This window comes from Podarcis gaigeae (assembly GCF_964106915.1).
Source record: "Podarcis gaigeae genome assembly, chromosome: 13".
NCBI lineage: Eukaryota > Metazoa > Chordata > Lepidosauria > Squamata > Lacertidae > Podarcis > Podarcis gaigeae.
The window spans coordinates 47770522-47791316 of NC_139689.1; the positions used below are offsets into that span (position 1 = coordinate 47770522).

At 45.3% G+C, this 20795-nt stretch overlaps 1 protein-coding gene across 4 annotated transcripts in view; it reads right to left on the minus strand.

Moving 5' to 3' along the window:
• CSGALNACT1 (chondroitin sulfate N-acetylgalactosaminyltransferase 1) overlaps window positions 1–20494 on the minus strand; it is a 33575-nt gene extending 13081 nt beyond the window's left edge. Inside the window, exons 1-4 of one of the 4 annotated variants that reach the window (XM_083709505.1) lie at window positions 19583–20494; window positions 5135–5246; window positions 3790–4698; window positions 554–770 (exon numbers count right to left, since the gene is read on the minus strand). In XM_083709505.1, the coding sequence (XP_083565631.1) occupies window positions 554–770; window positions 3790–4420 (848 nt within the window). In that variant the 5' untranslated portion in view covers window positions 4421–4698; window positions 5135–5246; window positions 19583–20494. The remainder of the gene's footprint in view (window positions 1–553; window positions 771–3789; window positions 4699–5134; window positions 5247–19582) is intronic. The other 3 variants (XM_083709506.1, XM_083709508.1, XM_083709507.1) reach the window with 3 other exon arrangements.
• Between the last annotated feature and the right edge of the window lie 301 nt (window positions 20495–20795).

The window sequence follows — 20795 nt, forward strand, 5'->3', positions numbered from 1 at the left end:
TTGTACATGCGCAAGCGCCGAAAGCTGGAAGTAACACGCTCCATTACTTCCAGGTCGCCACGGAGCGCAACTCGAAAATACTGTACTTATCCTGAAGTGTATTTATCCCAAGGTATGACTGTATTGGGATGCGGGTGGTGCTGTGGTCTAAACCACAGAGCCTAGGACTTGCCGATCAGAAGGTCGGCGGTTCGAATCCCCGCGACGGGATGAGCTCCCGCTGCTCCATAGCAGTTTGAAAGCACGTCAAAGTTCAAGAAGATAAATAGGTACCGCTCCAGCAGGAAGGTGAATGACGTTTCCATGCACTGCTCTGGTTCGCTAGAAGTGGCTTAGTCATGCTGGCCACATGACCCGGAAGCTGTACGCCGGCTCCCTCGGCCAATAAAGCAAGATGAGCGCTGCAACCCCAGAGTCAGTCACGACTGGACCTAATGGTCAGGGGTACCTTTACCTTTACCCATGACTATATTTGTAAGAAAAGCTATTATTACCAAAGAAGTATTGGGACACAGCTGTGGGGAGGGCAGTGAGAGCATGCAGCTTTACTAACCTGAAATTCTGCATGAATTGCCGGAACTTGCTGGCTCTTTTAGCCAGCGGGACTATCACATTGATAAGGGTGTCGGCCATATTGAGGTTTTCATTCTTAACTTTCATGATGGGGCCAAATGGTCTGAATAGGACAATTCGCTCAAATTCGTATGCTTTGCCTCCCTTGAATATCAACTCGTACAGGGTGCCTCTATCTCTTTCTATCCGACGAAGGCCTGTCAGGGAAACAAAGGGCAAAGCAGCAGTTAGCTAGGAATTTCAGAAGTGAGTGCAGATTTATACTTTGGTTTTTTTTCTGCACATGTGGAGAGAAAATGTAGCACTTGGGGCTTGCTGCAAGACTCATTTTGCATTCCCTTGATTTTGTAGGGAAGGTTTTCATCTCCTCCTCAGCTTGAAGTTATTTTCTTTTAAAAATTGTTTTCTTGTGAATCTCCTAGGAAGATGAGCTGAAGTTCAAGCTACTGAGAATGTGGGAAAATATGATGTTTAAGGGAAGAGTTAATCAAAGTCCTGTTTTGCTTTTTCAAATACTCTTCTCTTCAGCCCCAACGGCTCTTCCTATTTCATTTGATTCACATAAAGTAGGCAGTTAATTAAGAGAGAAATTGGCTGGTTATTAAATATTTGTGATGCAGGCTGCTTGCCAAGGGCTTGCCAAGTGGAAGGTTGGCGGTTCGAATCCCCACGATGGGGTGAGCTCCCGTTGCTCGGTCCCTGCTCCTGCTCCTGCCCACCTAGCAGTTTGAAAGCACGTCAAAGTGCAAGTAGATAAATAGGTACCTCTCCAGCGGGAAGTTAAACGGCGTTTCCGTGCACTGCTCTGGTTCTCCAGAAGCGGCTTAGTCATGCTGGCCACTTGACCCAGAAGCTGTCTGCGGACAAACGCCGGCTCCCTCAGCCAATAAAGCCAGATGTGCGCCGCAACCCCAGAGTCCTCTGCGACTGGACCTAATGGTCAGGGGTCCCTTTACCTTTACCTTTACTAGGAAAGCTGCATACTTTTAAAAACATGTTTCAACAAAGCCATTGCAGCAACTGGTGTGTTTCCTTAATGATTCCCCTTCTCATGAGTCAAAGTCCTAATCCTGAAGCAAGGAACTGCCACTGAAAGAGTTAAGAAATGGACTAACTTTGAAGCTGTGTTGTTATTCTATTCTGTAGGAATGAAGATGACTCTGCAGCTAGAGGAGTTGCATCAGATGAGATGAATGTGCTCTGCTAGACTTTCAGGAGACGATTAAGCAGTTTTGCTATTGATATGCAAGCCAGGAGAGTCTACCCTTTGCTTTGCTTTTTCTAAAGAAGGCTGCCTCTGAGTGCTGAGTGGAAGGAAAATCAGTCAAAATTGCTACTTAAGCAACTGTGTGCAGCAGAGAAGGGTGAAGTCGTGCTAGACATCTCCCAAACAACTTTCCAAACAGCAGTGGATTGATCAAATTTGGGATGTAGTGATTATATACAAACTTACTCAGCAACTGCAGAAATGAGGGCCTTCCATTGTTTTATTTAAAAAAGCTGTTAAAGATGCCATGATTTCACTTTTTTCTTGTATATAGAAGTCTTCCAAGTTTCTGATCACATTCCAAGCAAATATAGATGCTCATTTCCCCTCGTGATTCAGCTAAATAATTTACACACCCAAACTTTGTCAACAGTTACTTCCCTCCTCAGTTTCCCATTCGCTTTCATTTTTCTCCAAAATATCAACCTGGCTATATTTTATATACTTACTTTTCCTTGCCTGTATTTTTAAATTTTATTGCAAGTATAAAAAATGAAACACAAAAACTGGTTGCTGCACTTAGCAGAAATTAGATATACCTAACAAGGCTCAGTGGGACGCGGGTGGCGCTGTGGGTTAAACCACAGAGCCTAGGGCTTGCCGATCAGAAGGTCAGCGGTTCGAATCCCCGCGATGGAGTGAGCTCCTGTTGCTCGGTCCCTGCTCCTGCCAACCTAGCAGCTCGAAAGCACGTCAAAGTGCAAGTAGATAAATAGGTACCGCTCCAGCGGGAAGGTAAACGGCGTTTCCATGCGCTGCTCTGGTTCACCAGAAGCGGCTTAATCATGCTGGCCACATGACCCGGAAGCTGTACGCCGGCTCCCTCAGCCAATAAAGTGAGATGAGCACCCCAACCCCAGAGTCGTCCACGACTGGACCTAATGGTCAGGGGTCCCTTTACCTTTAACAAGCCTTAAATGATGACTGTAGGCCCTTTGGTTTAAACCTGTGGCTGTGGCTTTCTCCCCCAAAGCTTCATTTTCGTTGTCATCCTGCCCTGGGCTAAGCTGGGTTCCAATATCTGAAAGAATACTACCTGGGAGAAAACATCTGGGGTTGGCTGGGGGGGTTGTTAAGTAGTGGACGGGGGTAGCGGGTGGGAATTTTGCTAAAGCAAAAACAGATACTGCATTCCCATTTTATGTGTTATTGTTATATGTTGTGTGGTGGTTAGAAGGCTGGACTAGGATGGGGGAGTCCAGTGTTGAACTTGCTGCTCAGCCACGAATCCCACTAGGTGTCCTTGGGCCAATCGCAGTCTCTCAGCCTAACCTACCTCACAGGGTTGTTGTCAGGTTAAAAAGTGGGGAGGAAGGGAACTAGATATGCCACCTTGAGCTCCTTGGAGCAGCCTTTCTCAACCTGTGGGTCCCTAGATGTTGTTGAACTACAACTCCCATTACCCCTAGCTAGCTCAGGGATGATGGGGGTTGTAGTCCAACGACATCTGGGGACCCACAGGTTGAGAACCACTGCCTTGGAGGAAAGAGGGGACACAAATGTAATAAATTTATTTTAAAAGCAAAATTTGCCTCAAACAGGCCTTCTTCTGTCATCAGAGTGTTTGTATAAGTGTTCTGGTTTCATTTTCACTAAAACCCATTCCAGACATTAAGTCTTTTAGGTATTTACCTAAGATGTTTGGGAAGAATACACCCCCAAAATATGATTTGTGAATTAAACACAGATACAGATTATCTGGGGAAAGTAATCAGAGAGATTGGCACCAGGTAGAATAGGCCCTTTGTTTACCGTTCAATTTCTAGAGTCTTTCTGTATTTTGCTACTGAGCTTTACCAAAGGGACATTGGAACACTAGCACTTTTAATCCCATCCAAGCCTAGCTCAGCTTCTACCTGAGGACAGAAAAGGAGTCTCCCACCTTGTCTAAGGAATCTCCTTCAAGAAACAACCTCACCAATCCCTGAGTGACTCCCAAGAATACACACCTTCTATGAAGTCAGAGGGGGAATACGCCCGGCGGTTTGTGTTGCTGTTCCTCTCTGGGCTGTTCAAAGTCTCCAAGCCCAGCTCAACAGCCTCCGCCAACTCATCTCGCTTGTCCTTCCGCACCGGCTTCTCCTCTGGGTGACGCGTCAAGCCCATCTCTAGCTGGTACACTCTGTGAAGGGTGAAGCTCTCAAAGGGCACGGCGGCATACTCATTGGGCAGCTTCATTCCTGTGTGCACCTCTGCTTTGTCCACCTGGGAATGCAGGAACTGCAAGAGGGCCTTCTGGGGCTTCTCGGGGTCCCTCCGGTCTATCCCCACTCCCAAAGAGTCCGTGCTGTGGCCTTGGATGTTCTTCAGCTGCTGGCTCCTTTCCTGGAGCTCATCCTTCAGCTCTGCAATCTGCCTCTTCAGACTGCTGATGTAGTCCCAGTGGTGTTCTTCCCTTTCCTGCAAGATCGCCTGGTACTCCTCTTTCCCCGTTGGGCTGTTGGCTCTGGGCAAGGCAAGCTGCTGGTTGTCACTTCGCGGGGTGCAGGCCAGCATGTAGAGCACAGACACCGCACAACAGAGGACCACCAGCAGAACGGCCACCCGAGGGAGCCATGCCACAATCCCTCGACGAACCATGTTCTGCTAAGCATCTGGTGGCAGCGCCCACATATTCCTCCGGTGCCAGGTCTAAGGTTTGCAGCAGCTTTTCCCAGGACCCAGTTTGCAAGCTGCCTGCATGGGCACACCTGGATTTGTTGACGAATGCTCTCTTAGTGGCATGCAGGCAACGTGGAGGGAACAGGAAAGCATTGCATACATCAAAATGCAAGCACAAAAGCCAACACTGTGAGGCAACTCAATGGCATCAGCTGATGGTGTTTCAGTCTTGTTGGCTGGAAGCAATGGAGAGCGATCTGAAAGGCAAATTAGATGAATACACTGTGTGAGGAAATTCATCTTCAAAAGGGGCCGTTTTACTCATGTCTGACTCATTGCAAGATATGATCTTTGGAAATGAAACCTGATCAACAGTTTGCTAGGGCCTAGTGTTTAATAGCTTCCTTTAGAGGTGCGTTACAATGGTACCTCGGGTTAAGAACTTAATGGGTTCTGGAGGTCCGTTCTTAACCTGGAACTGTTCTTAACCTGAGGTACCACTTTAGCAACGTGCTGTGCAAGTGTTTTCCCCCACCTCCATGCCCTGTTCAAGCTTAGCACCTAATTTTTGAATGTTTTACCCAAGTCAAATTAGGTTTTCACAATACGGATGCTTGAAAGATTTTTTAATTCCAGTGTTCATTTCACAAGGCGGCAAATAATTTACATTGATATCATGGACATGGTCCTTACCTTGTAAAATTCTTATTCTTCATCCTTGGGGGTGCAGCGGGTGAGCATGGCTCAGCAACCTCTGAAAGGCCCAAGTTCCTTGACACATCCAGTTAAAAAATCAGGTAGTGCCCTAAAAGACCATATCACAGATTACATACCAAGCCTATTACTATACTCTGCATCTTCTTAACAGGAGGTCCATTCTATGTGATGCAGGAATCAGTCCACCCTCTGGAATTCGTTCCCATTACATATCAGATAAGTGCTGTCTCTATTCTCTCTTTGGTGTTTGCTGAAGACCTCCTTTTTTCAGCCAGACTTTCAAGTGGAGATTCTTATCTCAGCCTGTATTTCTTTGGGTTTGCAATTGTTTTATTGTTGAGTGTTTGGGGATGTTTCTGCTGACGGGAAGCCAATACATTTCCTTATCTTGGTGATAATTTTATTATTTACACCCCATCCATATGGCTGGGTTCCCCCAGCCACTCTGGGCAGCTTACAGAATATATAAAACATAATAAAGCATCAAACATTAAAAACTTTCCAATACAGGGCTGCCTTCAGATGTCTTCTAAAAGTCAGATAGTTGTTTATTTCCTTGACATCTGAAGGGAGGGTGTTCCACAGGGAGGGCACCACTACCGAGAAGGCCATAGTTCACAGTTAATGCATATGTTACTTTGAACCACCAGTGAGCACTGTTCATCTAGCAACCCAGCCAGCACTTGTTTGTAAGCCTCTATGTCTAAGTTAACTTCACCCTAAAGAGCTGAGACATGTTGCTGTTGTCTCCAGACAAGATGTCTGCTATTGCCCTCCCTTCTGTCTCCACTCACCACTCATCCTATAAATAGTTCCTGCATGAATAAAGCCTTTGAACTCTACAAACTGTAAGTGCTTGTTCTAATCTAGTTCACCCAAGCTGCAAGGTCTGCTAACAGTTTCATGGGATGCCATTCATATAGCAGATGACCCTCTTCCTGAGCCTAAAGAACCACTGCCAGCCAGCGTAAGCTCGGCATACAGCACCTTCATATGTTCATCCCTCCGGGTTTGTTAGCATTTACAAATGCACTGTGTGGATGTTGACTGGAAAATCTGTTTAAGTCGTTCTTGCAGTATTACATCATCTTTACTTCATATTCCTTATGGCTATTTATATTCGTTTGAACATCCATTTTTAAGCATATGTCATTTGCTTGGCCCTGAGGACTGCCTATGGTTGGAATGCATTGGGCATTCTTAATCAAAATACAAGCTACTGAGTTTTAGCACCAGGCTGAGGCCTGCCTCTCCCTCCATTCTTCCCAAATCAGTGTCAACAGCTTAACACCTTTCCCCTCTTTTAGGCATTTCCCAAACGCCTATACCCTCCAGTCTCGAAGTGCAAAGTAGCTTCTGACAGATAGCTATTCATCGAAGGAGGTCCACAAGGCCGTATGAAATGCAGCTGTGTCCCTACACTTCATTTTGCACAATTACGCCTTTGACAGCAGTGATAGAAGCCGTGAAAGGATTAGTTGTGTGCTAACAGTATAAACTAAAATTACACCTTACCAATTTAGATGAATACTCCTGTTTATTTCTCAAAGCAGCAGCAACATTCAAGACTTTGGTCAGAGAGCTCTTCAAACAGCAACTGTCAAAAAGTTCTCAAGAGCGATACTTTCTTAAATATACAGGCCCTTATTCAGAGATCCTTCCCTACTGCACCAGTCGTTCCCCCCCCCCCCCCCGTTACTTATTTTGGGAGGGGATATTTAAGGAAAGGTCAGGGGACATTCAATGGCAGGGATGTTGCTGGATTCTTAAAAGGTCCATGGCATAAATTTGCATACAATTTCCATATGCTAATTTGTTTTCTTGTAACTACACATTTAGGTAAAAGTACACAACAAAGTAAAAGTACTGCAAATAAAGAATCCATCCCTAATGACTACACGGGCCCCAGGATACTGTCTATAGCTTTTCTCAGGTGAGTTGCATCTTTTTCCAAAATAAACCCCGTTATCTCATGTGTTATTTGTTATCTAAATTTCCAGAGGGGTAGCCAGAGTTAGGTGGTTGGAAAAAAAAGAGCAAAGAGTCTTATGACCCCTAAAAGGCAAAAACTTTGATGTTATCATCCAAAGGCATTTCACAAAATTCAATGTTATGGGCTACTCATTCTCATATAAGACAATCCTGTTTTTCCTGTTTGTTTAGGAGACGGGAATATAAGCCAAAGGACACTAAAGAGGCAAATTGTTGAAATTCTACCTGCTTTGTAAATCTTTGGTATTTAGGTAGTACACTTACTTAAATTTGCATGAATCTGTTTGGTTTCTTTGGTTAGGAGGTGGTAGCATGGCTGAGGTGGTACCTCATGGGGAAAGAAATCTAACTCATGGTTTGTTGAATGCTCATTATCCTTCACAGCACTTTAATAAAAAGTTGTCTGTAGCTCTGTCCTTTGTCTCCTAAGTTGATCTCTTCACTCACAACGGTGAAGAGATAGTTCAAAGTAGTAGACATGGCAGTTTTAGTAAATTATGCTAGTTCATTTTGGGGAGCAGAACAGGTTATTATCATCATCATCATCATCATCATCATTATTACTACAATTTGTATACTGTCCTTCACCTATAGATCTCTGGGTGGTTCACAACAGGCCCCCCTGCATATATGAAGCTGGTAATTGGAAGAAATATGTATTTACTGCCTGTTAGCAGAAGAGCTAATGTGGTATAATAGTTAAAATGTTGGACTTCCACAACATTCAACTCCCTGATCAGCCATGATGTTTGCTGGATGACCTGGCTTGTGTGACAAGATAAGCTAAACTATGATTTACAAGGATTGTGCCAATGTGCCAGCTCCCAGAGAGGAGTCTTGATGGCACACTAAGCCAAAGATTGGCTTAACACAGTGTAAAGGTAAAGGTAAAGGGACCCCTGACCATTAGGCCCAGTTGTGGCCGACTCTGGGGTTGCGGCGCTCGTCTCGCTTTATTGGCCGAGGGAGCCGGCGTACAGCTTCCGAGTCATGTGGCCAGCATGACTAAGCCGCTTCTGGCAAACCAGAGCAGCGCATGGAAACGCCGTTTACCTTCCCGCCGGAGCGGTAACAATTTATCTACTTGCACTTTGACGTGCTTTCAAACTGCTAGGTTGGCAGGAGCAGGGACCGAGCAACGGGAGCTCACCCCGTTGCGGGGATTTGAACCGCCGACCTTCTGATCGGCGAGTCCTAGGCTCTGTGGTTTAACCCACAGCACCACCCGCATCCCTAACACAGTGTACATGGGAGCAAAAAAAGACCAGGGAGCAGGACCGGCCCAGGCGGTAGGATCCACAGGGGCAGCAGATTCAGCCTCCAAGGAATGCATTATCATCTGACAGGGTTTCGAGGGCTACAGAACATTCCTTTGAAGCCAGATCTGCTCCCTTCTTGGCACTCCATCCCCCAAAAAGCTCCCTCTACAACAGCCTCTTGGCAAATAGGAGGCACTGCCCCTCACTGCCTGACAACCGTTGATTCCCACTTCAACCACTGGCTAAGGTAGATTTTCTCCTGTCTCTGCAATCCCGCAGGTTTTTGCAGTCCTGCTAAGCGGTAGTTTGGCTTACTGGCATCTCATCTGCAAACCAGATCGTTATATTGCAGCCTTATCTTAAACCAGATCTTTATATTGCAGCCTTATCTTATTTAAACAGCTGTTAACAAGGATAACATTGTAGGGCTGCAGGTAGGAGGGAAGAGGCTGTGCCCATGGCCTTGAGGTACTTGGAGAAAGTGTAGGATCAGAAAGAACTGGGGGAAAAACACCTACTATAACATCTGAGCAGAAAGTTCCCAGTACGTCGGTAATTTTGCATTGCGAAAATTTAAACAGTGTTGTTCTACTCCTAGATAATTAGGAATCTCAACTGTCACGGTACAGTGGTACCTCAGGTTACATACGCTTCAGGTTACACACTTCGCTAACCCAGAAATAGTGCTTCAGGTTAAGAACTTTGCTTCAGGATAAGATCAGAAATCAGGCTCCTGCGGCATGGCGGCAGCAGGAGGCCCCATTAGCTAAAGTGGTGCTTCAGGTTAAGAACAGTTTCAGGTTAAGAACGGACCTCCGGAACGAATCAAGTACTTAACCTGAGGTACTACTGTATATACTGGAAGCTCTGTTGCACAACATCTGTCTCCATGTGCATATATAGGACATAAACTTGTGTCCCACAACTATATCCCTCTACTTGAAAGCAAGGTACCTGGAAATCAATAGGGCTTACTTCCAGGTAAATAGGTACCGTGTAAATTGTTCATTTTGCACTGCCCGGTAACATGCTCTCAATTTAAACTCTAGGAAGCTTTGTTAAACAGCTTAACACTGCATATTATTATTTTGCGTAGACAGCGTCATCTGTATACATGAATGGAATGGCCAAAAAAAAAAAGAAATGAGTCTCTGTCCCAAAGACCTTACAATCATAATGTCAACAGCGAGGGCGGCAGGAAAAGGAGAGGAGGAAAAGGAGAGGCCCGGGCAAAGGCGAGTGTTGCTTTTAGTTTAGTCCAAATAACACATGCTAACATTCAGAGAGAGAAGAGAAAAACTTACTGGGAAGGTTATTCTGTCCGCCTCAATCTTTCTTTGCAGGGTCCTTCAGCAAAAGGAATTCTCAGCAGGCAGTTTTGCACTTTCTTCTAATGTCCAAAGGCAGGGGGAACTCTGAGTGCTGAGGGACTCTGCCTCCTCCCACTGGCCATTACATCATTCTACTCCTTTAGGTAACTTCCAGGACTACCACACCACCCCACCTCCTCCCCCTATTTATATTACAGCATTTCACATTATGCTTTCTGAATGAAATGACTTTTTTCATTGAGGTTGCATGAACACAGCATGCTAGATTTGCATTCAGCATAATGGATCGAGTTTCCTTTCCCAGCCATGAGATCACAACTGAAGACTTTCCCAGTCACTCCTTAGTATTTTCTGCTGCTAACTTAATTCCACTTCCATTAAGGCGATTGGGCTGTAACTTTATCAAGGCTTCATTGTCTGTCGCAGAAGATAAGGCTGTTCCGAGACAGGAAGCATTTGATGATGAGAATCTGCTACAGTGTTTATTACAGATGTTTAAAGGAAACCCACAGCTTCTGGGTTTTGCTTTACGGGGAAAGCAACAAATGAGGAAGCAAAGCTTGATATAATTTCAATCAATCAGACTTAAAGGGCCCAGTATATATAGTTAATTAACAAGTTTTGTGGCCAGGCTGCATTGTTTTTATCCGAATACAAACTGAAGAGTGCGCAAGCCTGGACAAAAGCTTCCATCGAAAGGTATAAACAGAGCTTCAGTTGCATCCAGAATAAACCTCTGTGCATTTTCCAGCAGACTTTGTAGAGTACTACTACAGCAGACAGGGACGCGGGTGGCGCTGTGGGTTAAACCACAGAGCCTAGGGCTTGCCGATCAGAAGGTCTGTGGTTCGAATCCCCGTGATGGGGTAAGCTCCCGTTGCTCGGTCCCTGCTCCTGCCAACCTAGCAGTTCGAAAGCACGTCAAAGTGCAAGTAGATAAATAGGTACCACTCCAGCAGGAAGGTAAATGGCGTTTCCGTGCGCTGCTCTGGTTCGCCAGAAGCAGTTTAGTCATGTTGGCCACACGACCCAGAAGCTGTATGCCGGCTCCCTCGGCCAATAAAGCGAGATGAGCGCCGCAACCCCAGAGTCGGTCACGACTGGACCTAATGGTCAGGGATCCCTTTACCTTACTGCAGCAGCTATTGTGGCTAATAAATAACCATTGATAGAGTTATCGCCTTCAATGGGCTTCCTAATTGCTTTTAAAAATATGCCAGTACACACCAGTACACATCTTGAGAGCATCTCAAAGCTCATCACCACCATCCCTAAAACCATCTGCTTTGCTTTCAGGCATGATTGTATCTGTTGCTGACCATCCCAGACAAAAGTCTTCAGTTCTGTGAACCTGGGCTATATCAGATGTAAAAGTAGAGGCAATACAAGTTCTCTATTTCACTGTGGTAAGTTTGTACAAACAAGAACTTACCGTATTTTTTGCTCTATAAGACTCACTTTTTCCCTCCTAAAAAGTAAGGGGAAATGTGTGTGCGTCTTATGGAGCGAATGCAGGCTGTGCAGCTATCCCAGAAGCCAGAACAGCAAGAGGGATTGCTGCTTTCACTGCGCAGCGATCCCTCTTGCAGTTCTGGCTTCTGAGATTCAGAATTTTTTGTTGTTGTTGTTTTCCTCCTCCAAAAACTAGGTGCGTCTTGTGGTCTGGTGCGTCTTATAGAGCGAAAAATACGGTACTTACATTGGCCTGTTGGAATGAGAAGCCAGACAAGTGTTCCTGGACTTCCTTGGTGACATTCCAGATCTTCCGTAATAAGCGTTTTTAATTACTTGAGTTGGCACTTAGCCTGGTGCAAAAGTAATTTCTATGCTGAAGCAAATATACATAATTCAGTGTTAGAAGTATGTTGTGTCGGTTGTAGATATGATGGCAACTACCTGTGAGGAGCACTGAGAGGAAATATAAGCAAAGCCCAGCTGACTGAGCAGTTCTCTCCCTGCCACTGTTGAAACAAAACCGCCTCCTCTGAAGCTGCTATTTGCATTTAAAGGGAAGCGACTTGGTTTTGCATGTCTGTAAACCTAGACAGCATCTTAAAAAGCAGAGACATCACCTTGCCGACAAAGGTCCGTATAGTAAAAGCTATGGTTTTCCCAGTAGTGATGTATGGAAGTGAGAGCTGGACCATAAAGAAGACTGATCACTGAAGAATGGATGCTTTTGAATTATGGTGCTGGAGGAGAATCTTGAGAGTGCCATGGACTGCAAGAAGATGAAACCTCTCCATTCTGAAGGAAATCAGCCCTGAGTGCTCACTGGAAGGACAGTTCCTGAAGCTGAAGCTCCAATACTTTGGCCACCTCATGAGAAGTGAAGACTCCCTGGAAAAGACCCTGATGCTGGGAAAGATGGAGGGCACAAGGAGAAGGGGGCGACAGAGGACGAGATGGTTGGATAGTGTTCTTGAAGCTACCAGCATGAGTTTGACCAAACAGCGGGAGGCAGTGGAAGACAGAAGTGCCTGGCGTGCTCTGGTCGATGGGGTCACGAAGAGTCAGACAAGACTAAGCAACTAAACAACAACAACATGGGATCCTCAGTAATCCAAGAAAGCCAGTACTTGTGAGCCCAGGCAGGGCCGGCCCATCCGTGAGGCAAGATGAGGCAACCGTCTCAGGTGGCAGGATCCACTGGTGCAACAGATCCCGATGCCAATATTTATTAGCCCTTGTTCCTGATGTAGATCTTCCTTCACCCCTCCTACCCTGGCATAGAGGGGGCTGCCATTTTGGGGTTTGCCTCAGGTGTCAGAATGTCTCAGGTTGGCCCTGGGCCCCAGAGAGTAAACACACCTTGCATTCCAAATGCATTATTTGTTTGGCGCCTGTGTGCCCCTTCACTCAGACCCCAGTCCTGCGCTTTAATACATGATTGTACATACAGGCATACAGACGCTTCAGGTTGTGTTTTTTCGGGTTACAGACACGCTGAAACCCGGAAGTACCAGAATGGGTTACTTCCGGGTTTCAGTGGTTGCGCATGTGCAGAAGCGCTAAATCGCGCTTTGCACATGCGCAGAAGTGCCAAATCGCAACCCGCACGTGTGCAGACGTGCCGCTGCAGGTTGCGAACGTGCCTCCCGCACGGATCACGTTCGCAACCTGAGCGTCCACTGTGCTGGATTTGAAAGACACAGGTCTGTTGTTGTCATCTGAACATGTGTCACCAGTCTGGCAGGTTTTGCATGTGGGCTGTATACTTATGCGCAACTCAAGGCGTGCATTTGGCAACATTTTCTCATTTAGTTTAGTTAGCCCTGCTGCGAAGCAAACATTCATGTTATCCTTCACTTCAGTATCCCCAGGCTTCGTACAACACACATGTCAATCAGCACACCAGTCTCCTAAAGTAATACATTGGTACCTCAGGTTAAGTACTTAATACGTTTCGGAGGTCTGTTCTTAACCTGAAGCACCACTTTAGCTAATGAGGCCTCCTGCTGCTGTCGTGCCGCCATCATGCGATTTCTGTTCTCATCCTGAAGCAAAGTTGTTCTTAACCTGAAGCACTATTTCTGGGTTAGCGGAGTCTGTAACCTGAAGCGTATGTAACCTGAAGCATCTGTAACCTGAGGTACCACTGTAATAGAAATTACAAAAACAACAAAACCCAGACTCGTGCAGTATCTTAAAGACTAAATAAATGCATATGCTGCAGCAGACTGACAGAGCTACTCCCCCTTATCTCTCTCTCTTTCTTTTTTCAGGGTTTCCTAAACTTGGGTCGCCAGCTGGTTTCGGACTACAGTTGCCATCATCCCTGACCACTGGTTCTGCTAGTTAGGGATGATGGGAGTTGTAGTCCAACAACAGCTGGTAACTCAAGTTTGGGAAAGCCTGATACATCACTTCCTTCAAATTTGAATCATGAGTACCTCACCTTAAAGACAAACAAATTTATGATAGAAGAAGCTTTTGTGGGCTAGAGATATCACTAAATCAGATGCACGAAATGCAAGAAAAAATAAAATTAAAACTGCCTACTTGGTTGCCAATATCTCTCCTGATTAAAAAATCCTGTATTTTTATGTTACTTTCAAACTTCTACACTGCACTTTCTTTTGAGAAATTAAGTCACCTTCAAAACATACCATTCTCTTTGTCCTTATAAATACTGCTATGCGCTCCAGGCTTTGGGGATATGGCAGACTGCCCAGGTGAAAGTAAATATATTTGGTATGGGAACTTGGCAGCCAAGAGCCCATTTCTAAAATATTCCTTCCCTAGCACAGGGTCTAGTACGGTCTTTTTATGCTTCAGAGTTTCCAGGTCTCTGAGATTTTGGTGGTCATATACCGGTACTCAGGGACTCTGAGTGCAGAAGTTAAAATGGCTTGTCGATCAGAATCCACTTTACCTCAAGGTCTGAATCTCAGGAGTCCTGGCAACTCGGTGGCATACAATATTTTATTATTTCATAATGTTTCACAGTGTTAACCGGCAAAAATACAGCACATCAAATGCCTCCAGTAATCTGGATGATGGAAGATTGATGGAAAGGTGACCAACGTGAATTCCTGTCCAGGAATAGCTGTCATAACACTTTAAATAGACATGGCTTCCCCAAAAGTACCCTGGGAACTGTAGTTTGTTAATGGTGCCGAGAGTTTTAGGAGACCCCTTTTACCCCTCTTTTACTTTTACAGTTCCCAGACTTCCCTGGGAAGATGGTTAAACCACTCTTGAGAATTGTAGCTTTCTGAAGGGAATAGGGGTCTCTCGGCACATTTAACAAACTACAGTGCTCAGAATTCTTTGAGGGGAAGTCACAGCTGTTTGAAGTGGCATATAAAGGTAAAAGGTAAAGGGACTCCTGACCATTTAAGTCCAATCGCAACCGACTCCCCTGCCAGTCTGGGAGGCTCCCTAAAGGTAATGGTAAAGGTAAAGGTACCCCTGACCATTAGGTCCAGTCGGGGACAACTCTGGTGTTGCGGCACTCATCTCACTTTATTGGCCGAGGGAGCCGGCGTACAGCTTCCGGGTCATGTGGCCAGCATGACTAAGCCGCTTCTGGTGAACCAGAGCAGCGCACGGAAACGCCGTTTACCTTCCCGCTGGAGTGGTACCTATTTATCTACTTGCATTCTGATGTGCTTTCGAACTGCTAGGTGGGCAGGAGCAGGGACCGAGCAACGGGAGCTCACCCCGTTGATTCGAACCGCCGACCTTCTGATCGGCAAGTCCTAGGCTCTGTGGTTTAACCCACAGTGCCACCCACGTCCCATAAAGGTAAAAGGTAAAGGGACCCCTGACCATTAGGTCCAGTCGTGACCGACTCTGGGATATCCTATATTGCTTTAAATGTAAAGTGCCGATGGTCCCTTAGGGTACTGGTGGCTGGTCCTACAAACTAACGTTCAAGCTTTACCAAGCCCCAGATTGCCTGAAGCCAATTGGATCAAGTGTTTTCTCTGGGGTCATGCTCCTGTAAATGTTTGCTGTTCTCCTAGGGAACTGAAGCAATCTTTAAAACACAGGTAATTACGCTGCAAAGACAGCAGCAAGTTTGAGGGAGGGGAGTAGTCCCCCCCATCTGCTTATAACAGACGCTGGAGGTCATCCTGTGTGAAAGAGCTCTCCCCCTGCAACCTCTTTACCTCTTCTGGGAATGGTTTGTGCAACAAGGTATGAGAACAACCTGATAAGATACAGGTAAGACTGCCTCTTTTCTACTTAAATTGGGGGGGAGGGAACCCTGAGTAACAGTGGCTTAGCGTGGGTTGTCAGCACCCGGGGCAAGGCAAGTAATTTGCACCCCCTAACCCGTGGATTTGTGCCCCCTAACCCGTGGATTTGCGCCCCTAACCCTAACCCCCAGATGTTGCACCCAGTGCGGCCAGCCCCCCCTGCACCCCCCACGCTACGCCACTGCTGAGTAATAAAAATGGGATTTTCAAACTCCGATTTTTGACAAGCGATAATACTTTAGAGGTACATCTTGTGGTAGTTTAAGGTTTGCAGCATCAAGCCATGGTGGATAAATAAATGGATGGGTTTTTTGTTTTGTTTAACACTTAGCATTGAAACTGTACAGTATTTGTTTTCTTGTTTGGATAGTGTAGTTTCTCTTAAAAAAACTAGCTACAATTTAATAATGATGATGATAATAAATAATAATAATAATAATACATTTATTACTTATACCCAGCCCATCCCCTGCCAGTCTGAGAGGCTCCCTAAAGGTAAAGGTAAAGGGACCCCTGACCATTAGGTCCAGCCGGGGACAACTCTGGGGTTGCGGCGCTCATCTCGCTTTACTGGCCGAGGTACTATTTCTGGGTTAGCGGAGTCTGTAACTTGAAGTGTCTGTAACCTGAAGCATCTGTAACCTGAGGTACCACTGTATACAGTGTTTCTCTTCTTCAAGTCTCTTTCGCACTTGTCTTTTGGTCTGCAGTGCTTGGGCATCTCTGAACTGCAGTCTTGTGCCCCTGCACTCACAACGCCTCCCCCACTTAAATTTCCATTGATTCTATTCAGCTTCATCCCAGATTTGTTATGAGCCAGACTCTCGGCTCCCATTGGCTCCTGTTGGATTATAAGCACCAACTGTCTGGTTCCATCCCGGTTCAACTGGAGCCAGTTTCTTTTGCACAAGCCCAGGTTGTCCCAAACTGTTCCTCAGTGTGCCTAACAAATGGAAACACCATCATCTCATCCACACATAGAGACTACAAAGCTGAGCCTGTCTAGCTGGCCCCATACAGGGAATCAATAACATTTCAGAGAATGCTATCTTGGAGGTCCTGGCTTTTAACATCCTACCTAAAGGTAAAGTCGTGGCGGACTCTGGGGTTGCGGCGCTCATCTCGCTTTATTGGCCGAGGGAGCCAGCATACAGCTTCTGGATCATGTGGCCAGCATGACTAAGCCGCTTCTGGCAAACCAGAGCAGCACACGGAAACGCCGTTTACCTTCCCACTGGAGCAGTACCTATTTATCTACTTGCACTTTGGTGTGCTTTTGAACTGCTAGGTTGGCAGGAGCAGGGACCGAGCAATGGGAGCTCACCCCGTCGTGGGGATTCAAACCACTGACCTTCTGATCAGCAAGTCCTAGGCTCTGTGGTTTAACCCACAGCGCCACCCGCGTCCCAACATCCTACCTAGCAACCTACAATTTATTTCCAGGACAAAGATTGCTTCCATGATTAACAATACTAGAAAAGCCAGATGCTCCATCTAATTTTCTTTATATATTGTGCTGTCGTTTTTCTCTGACAGCATGTAACAAAATATGATCGAATTACAGCAATAAGTGCAATCAACTGATTGAAGATAGGTGGGTTGGAGGGAGAATACAGCTGCTCATTTAAGTGACTTTGTCCTGTGCTTCTAATCTGGCACTAATGTCTGCTATCTACTCACCATACATTTAAAACACATTCTCTGCCTCTCAATAATCCTGGGAACTATTATTTGTAAAGGATGGTGGGAACTGTAGTTCTGCAAAGAGTGAACTACAGCTCCCATAATTATTACCTTTGAGGTGCATGTTCTTCAAATGTATGCTGTGTGTGCATTAATATCCCGTTAATAATATGGGAAGATGGCCTGTTTCCACACATATTTTTTTAGGTAAAAACAACATAGAGTACTCTTGCTCTTTTGGGGTGAGATTCAATCACATTCCAGGAAATTCAGGTTGCAGGATTAAGTTCATTTGTTTCTCTTGCACAATAAACCCACTTCTCCCCCCAACTGGACTTTTTGCTATAAGGAAGGTGGCAGCAAAATGTACTGGAAAGTATGGGAAAACAATTGCTTGACACAGAAATCAAAACGAATGCTCAATAAATAGCAGTTGTTGTCTAACCTCCCTGAAAACTTTGGGCAAATAAATCAGGATAATTGATCAATAAGCAGAAGTCCTTTCTAAACCAAAGCGTTCCAAAACCGAGGTGCGCTTTCCCATAGAAAGTAATGTAAAATGGATTAATCCGTTCCAGACTCTTAAAAACAACCCCTAAAACAGCAATTTAACATGAATTTTACTATCCAATGAGACCATTGATCCATAAAATGAAAGCAACAAACAATGTACTGCAGTCACAGAGTGAATCAATCAGTAGCTGAACTGGGTTCCACATAGTCACAAAAACGAAACAAAAAAGCCACAAAAACACAAAATAGATAGCAAAAACAGACAGACCTCAGCATAACACTCAAATCGGAAGCGTAAAACTCAAAATTGAGCATGTTCGGCTTCCGAAAAAGTTTGCAAACCGGAAAACTTACTTCTGGGTTTGCAATGTTTGGGTTCCAAGTTGTTTAAGTACCAAGGCGTTTGAGAACCAAGGTACCACTGTTTTGCTTTTTGGAGTGGCACAGCTTTGGGTTTTGGGTTTCATATAGATTGCACTAGAGCACTGCAAGATCACACAGAAGCCTCGCTTACCAGAGTCTTTGGAAGATCACATAAGATGCCCCTTAGATCCAGCTGTCTGAGGCAGCTTCCTCAGTCTGCCTCTTGAACGGGCCAGCCCTTGTTTAACTGATAGGGGACTTCAAGATGTAATTTGGTCTACACTAGTCTTCAAAAGCCATGGTTTGGCTTAGCTTTACATCCCAAACCAGTCCTGAAGTTAATTCCCCCAGGCAAACTGTGAGTGGCAATCTCACAGAGCGAGTTAAACAGGGGCAACCATTTTGAGACCTAATGTTAAACGAAACCATGGCTTGGTTTACTTCACAGCAGTGGGATTGGAGGAGAAGTTTGGGGGATCTTCTCTCCTGGAGCCCTGAGTCATTATATTTGCAAATCTCTATTCTGTAAGTAATAACCAGGGCTGGCCCAAGACATTTTGGTTCCTGAGGTGAACCGCAAAATGGCACCTCCCTCCTCACCAGGGGAGAAGGACTGAGTGAAGATTTACATTGGGAACAAGTGAGGATTGGGATCTGGTGCCTCTGTGGATCCTGTCACCTGAGGCAGTTGCCTCATCACCCATGAGGCTAGCCCTGGTAATAACTATTAAATAAGAAATGCACAGGCGCGGGTGGTGCTGTGGGTTAAACCACAGAACCTAGGACTTGCCAATCAGAAGGTCGGCGGTTTGAATCCCCGCGACAGGGTGAGCTCCCATTGCTCGGTCCCAGCTCCTGCCAACCTAGCAGTTCAAAAGCACATCAAAGTGCAAGTAGATAAATAGGTACCACTCCAGCAGGAAGGTAAACGGCGTTTCCGTGTGCTGCTCTGGTTTGCCAGAAGCGGCTTAGTCATGCTGGCCACATGACCCGGAAGCTGTACGCCAGCTCCCCCGGCCAATAAAGCGAGATGAGCGCCGCAACCCCAGAGTCGGTCACAACTGGACCTAATGGTCAGGGGTCCCTTTACCTCAACCTTAAGAAATGCACAAGGTCTGCTTTGAAACAAAATAAGTTCATACACTACTGGAAAATCCCCACAAGGTGCAATACTTTACATTATGCTTGTCTATCTTCTTTGACATCCTAAATTTGCTAACTCATACACAAAATCCATTTGCCGCTGCCATGCTGAAGGAGATCTGTCTTCTCAACAGATTATTATTTTTAAGCAATTTGATATAATTTCATTGTTATAATTGATAAATATCTGGGGTTTTTGATGCAACCATCCTAAACACACAAACTAGATAGGGACTAAGCCTTATTAAACACTCAAGTTTGCTGCAAGTAAGATGTTGAAATCCATAGTGTTGGGGTTTTTCCCCATCCATTTAATTTTAATTGGCTTGCAGAAATGGCAATGAACAACATTGTAAATGCAGCCCAGTTGTGAACAGTCATGTCTTTTCAAGATATGCTTTCTAATATGAGAGAAGAGAACAAGGAACTTACCTCTGTCACAGATTAGAGAAAGGAGTATTTTCTTAGGCTGCTTTTCCTTTAAAAAGTGCACTGCTGTTTTGATCAATTAATTTTTTTAAAAAAGCCAAAGCATTTCAGATAAATGTCTACCGTGCCATGCAAATACAGGTTACAAGGAAATTCCTAGACAGGTGAGGAATTCAAAAGTATACATCTTCCAAAATTGACTGACCTAAAATTCTTTGTTACTTACAAAATTGTAAGCAAGTACTGTATCCTACATGTACCCTTCCATGCTGCTGGGCGTTGCTGTCTTCCGTGAGGTGCAAGATGTAACTTTGTTCCAACTTTCAAAATGAGGGTAATTTATTATCTTGCATAAGACTCACTGGAGATCACGGAAGACTTCTTTAAAATGCAAAGATTTTTTGAAAACCCACACTTAAGGTTCACCAGTTTTTTAATTCCTGAGCATTGCTAAGTTGCCACCGAGTTGTAAACACCCCTTGCTAGGGCAGCGCTTGACTGTCAAATGGTCAGGAGTTCAGCCGCAGATCTGCAAGGAGAGCTTTGTGTTCCTTTCCAGTTTCCTGACAGAAAACAGGAAGGTGAGTGTGTGTTGGGAGGCGAGGAAAGAGAACTCAGCCTCATGGAATGAACTGGTCAAGAAGATATCCTCACATAAACTTGCATCTGAAGAGAAAAAAAAAAATCACAAACCCAAATTGTCCAGGCAGGTTTAAGAGGAAATGGGGGCAGGGGGTGGACACACACACAGGAGAGAACAGTTTTCTGTTGCGTCAAAGAGCCTAGTGTGCAAATCGGAACAGGGAATGGAGTTGTTAAACTGGCCAGCCCTGGCTGAAGACAGCTTTTCAATATGCTCTTGGCATAGTCTATTTTCCGCTGGCTGGAGGCTGGCTTTGCTTTTTTCCCCTGCCCCCTCCCCCCTTATCCTTTAAAAAAAACAAAACAAAAACAGATGATCTCTGTAGAATTCCCACATGGACACTACTTGCTAGATGAACAATTGTCTGAAGTATAGGGAGGCAGGTCCCCCCCCCCCCCACTCAGGAAACTGAAGAGGGGAAATGCAGCTCATACTTCCTGGCAGATTAAGAATTCCACAGACACCCAGTAAGATCAGGCTGAGATTGAATCCTGGTAAGACAGGGGCAGTTTCTGGCCTCTGTCTCTGCAATGATCCTGTCGAAATCTGGTACATCATCACCATGCTACAGAT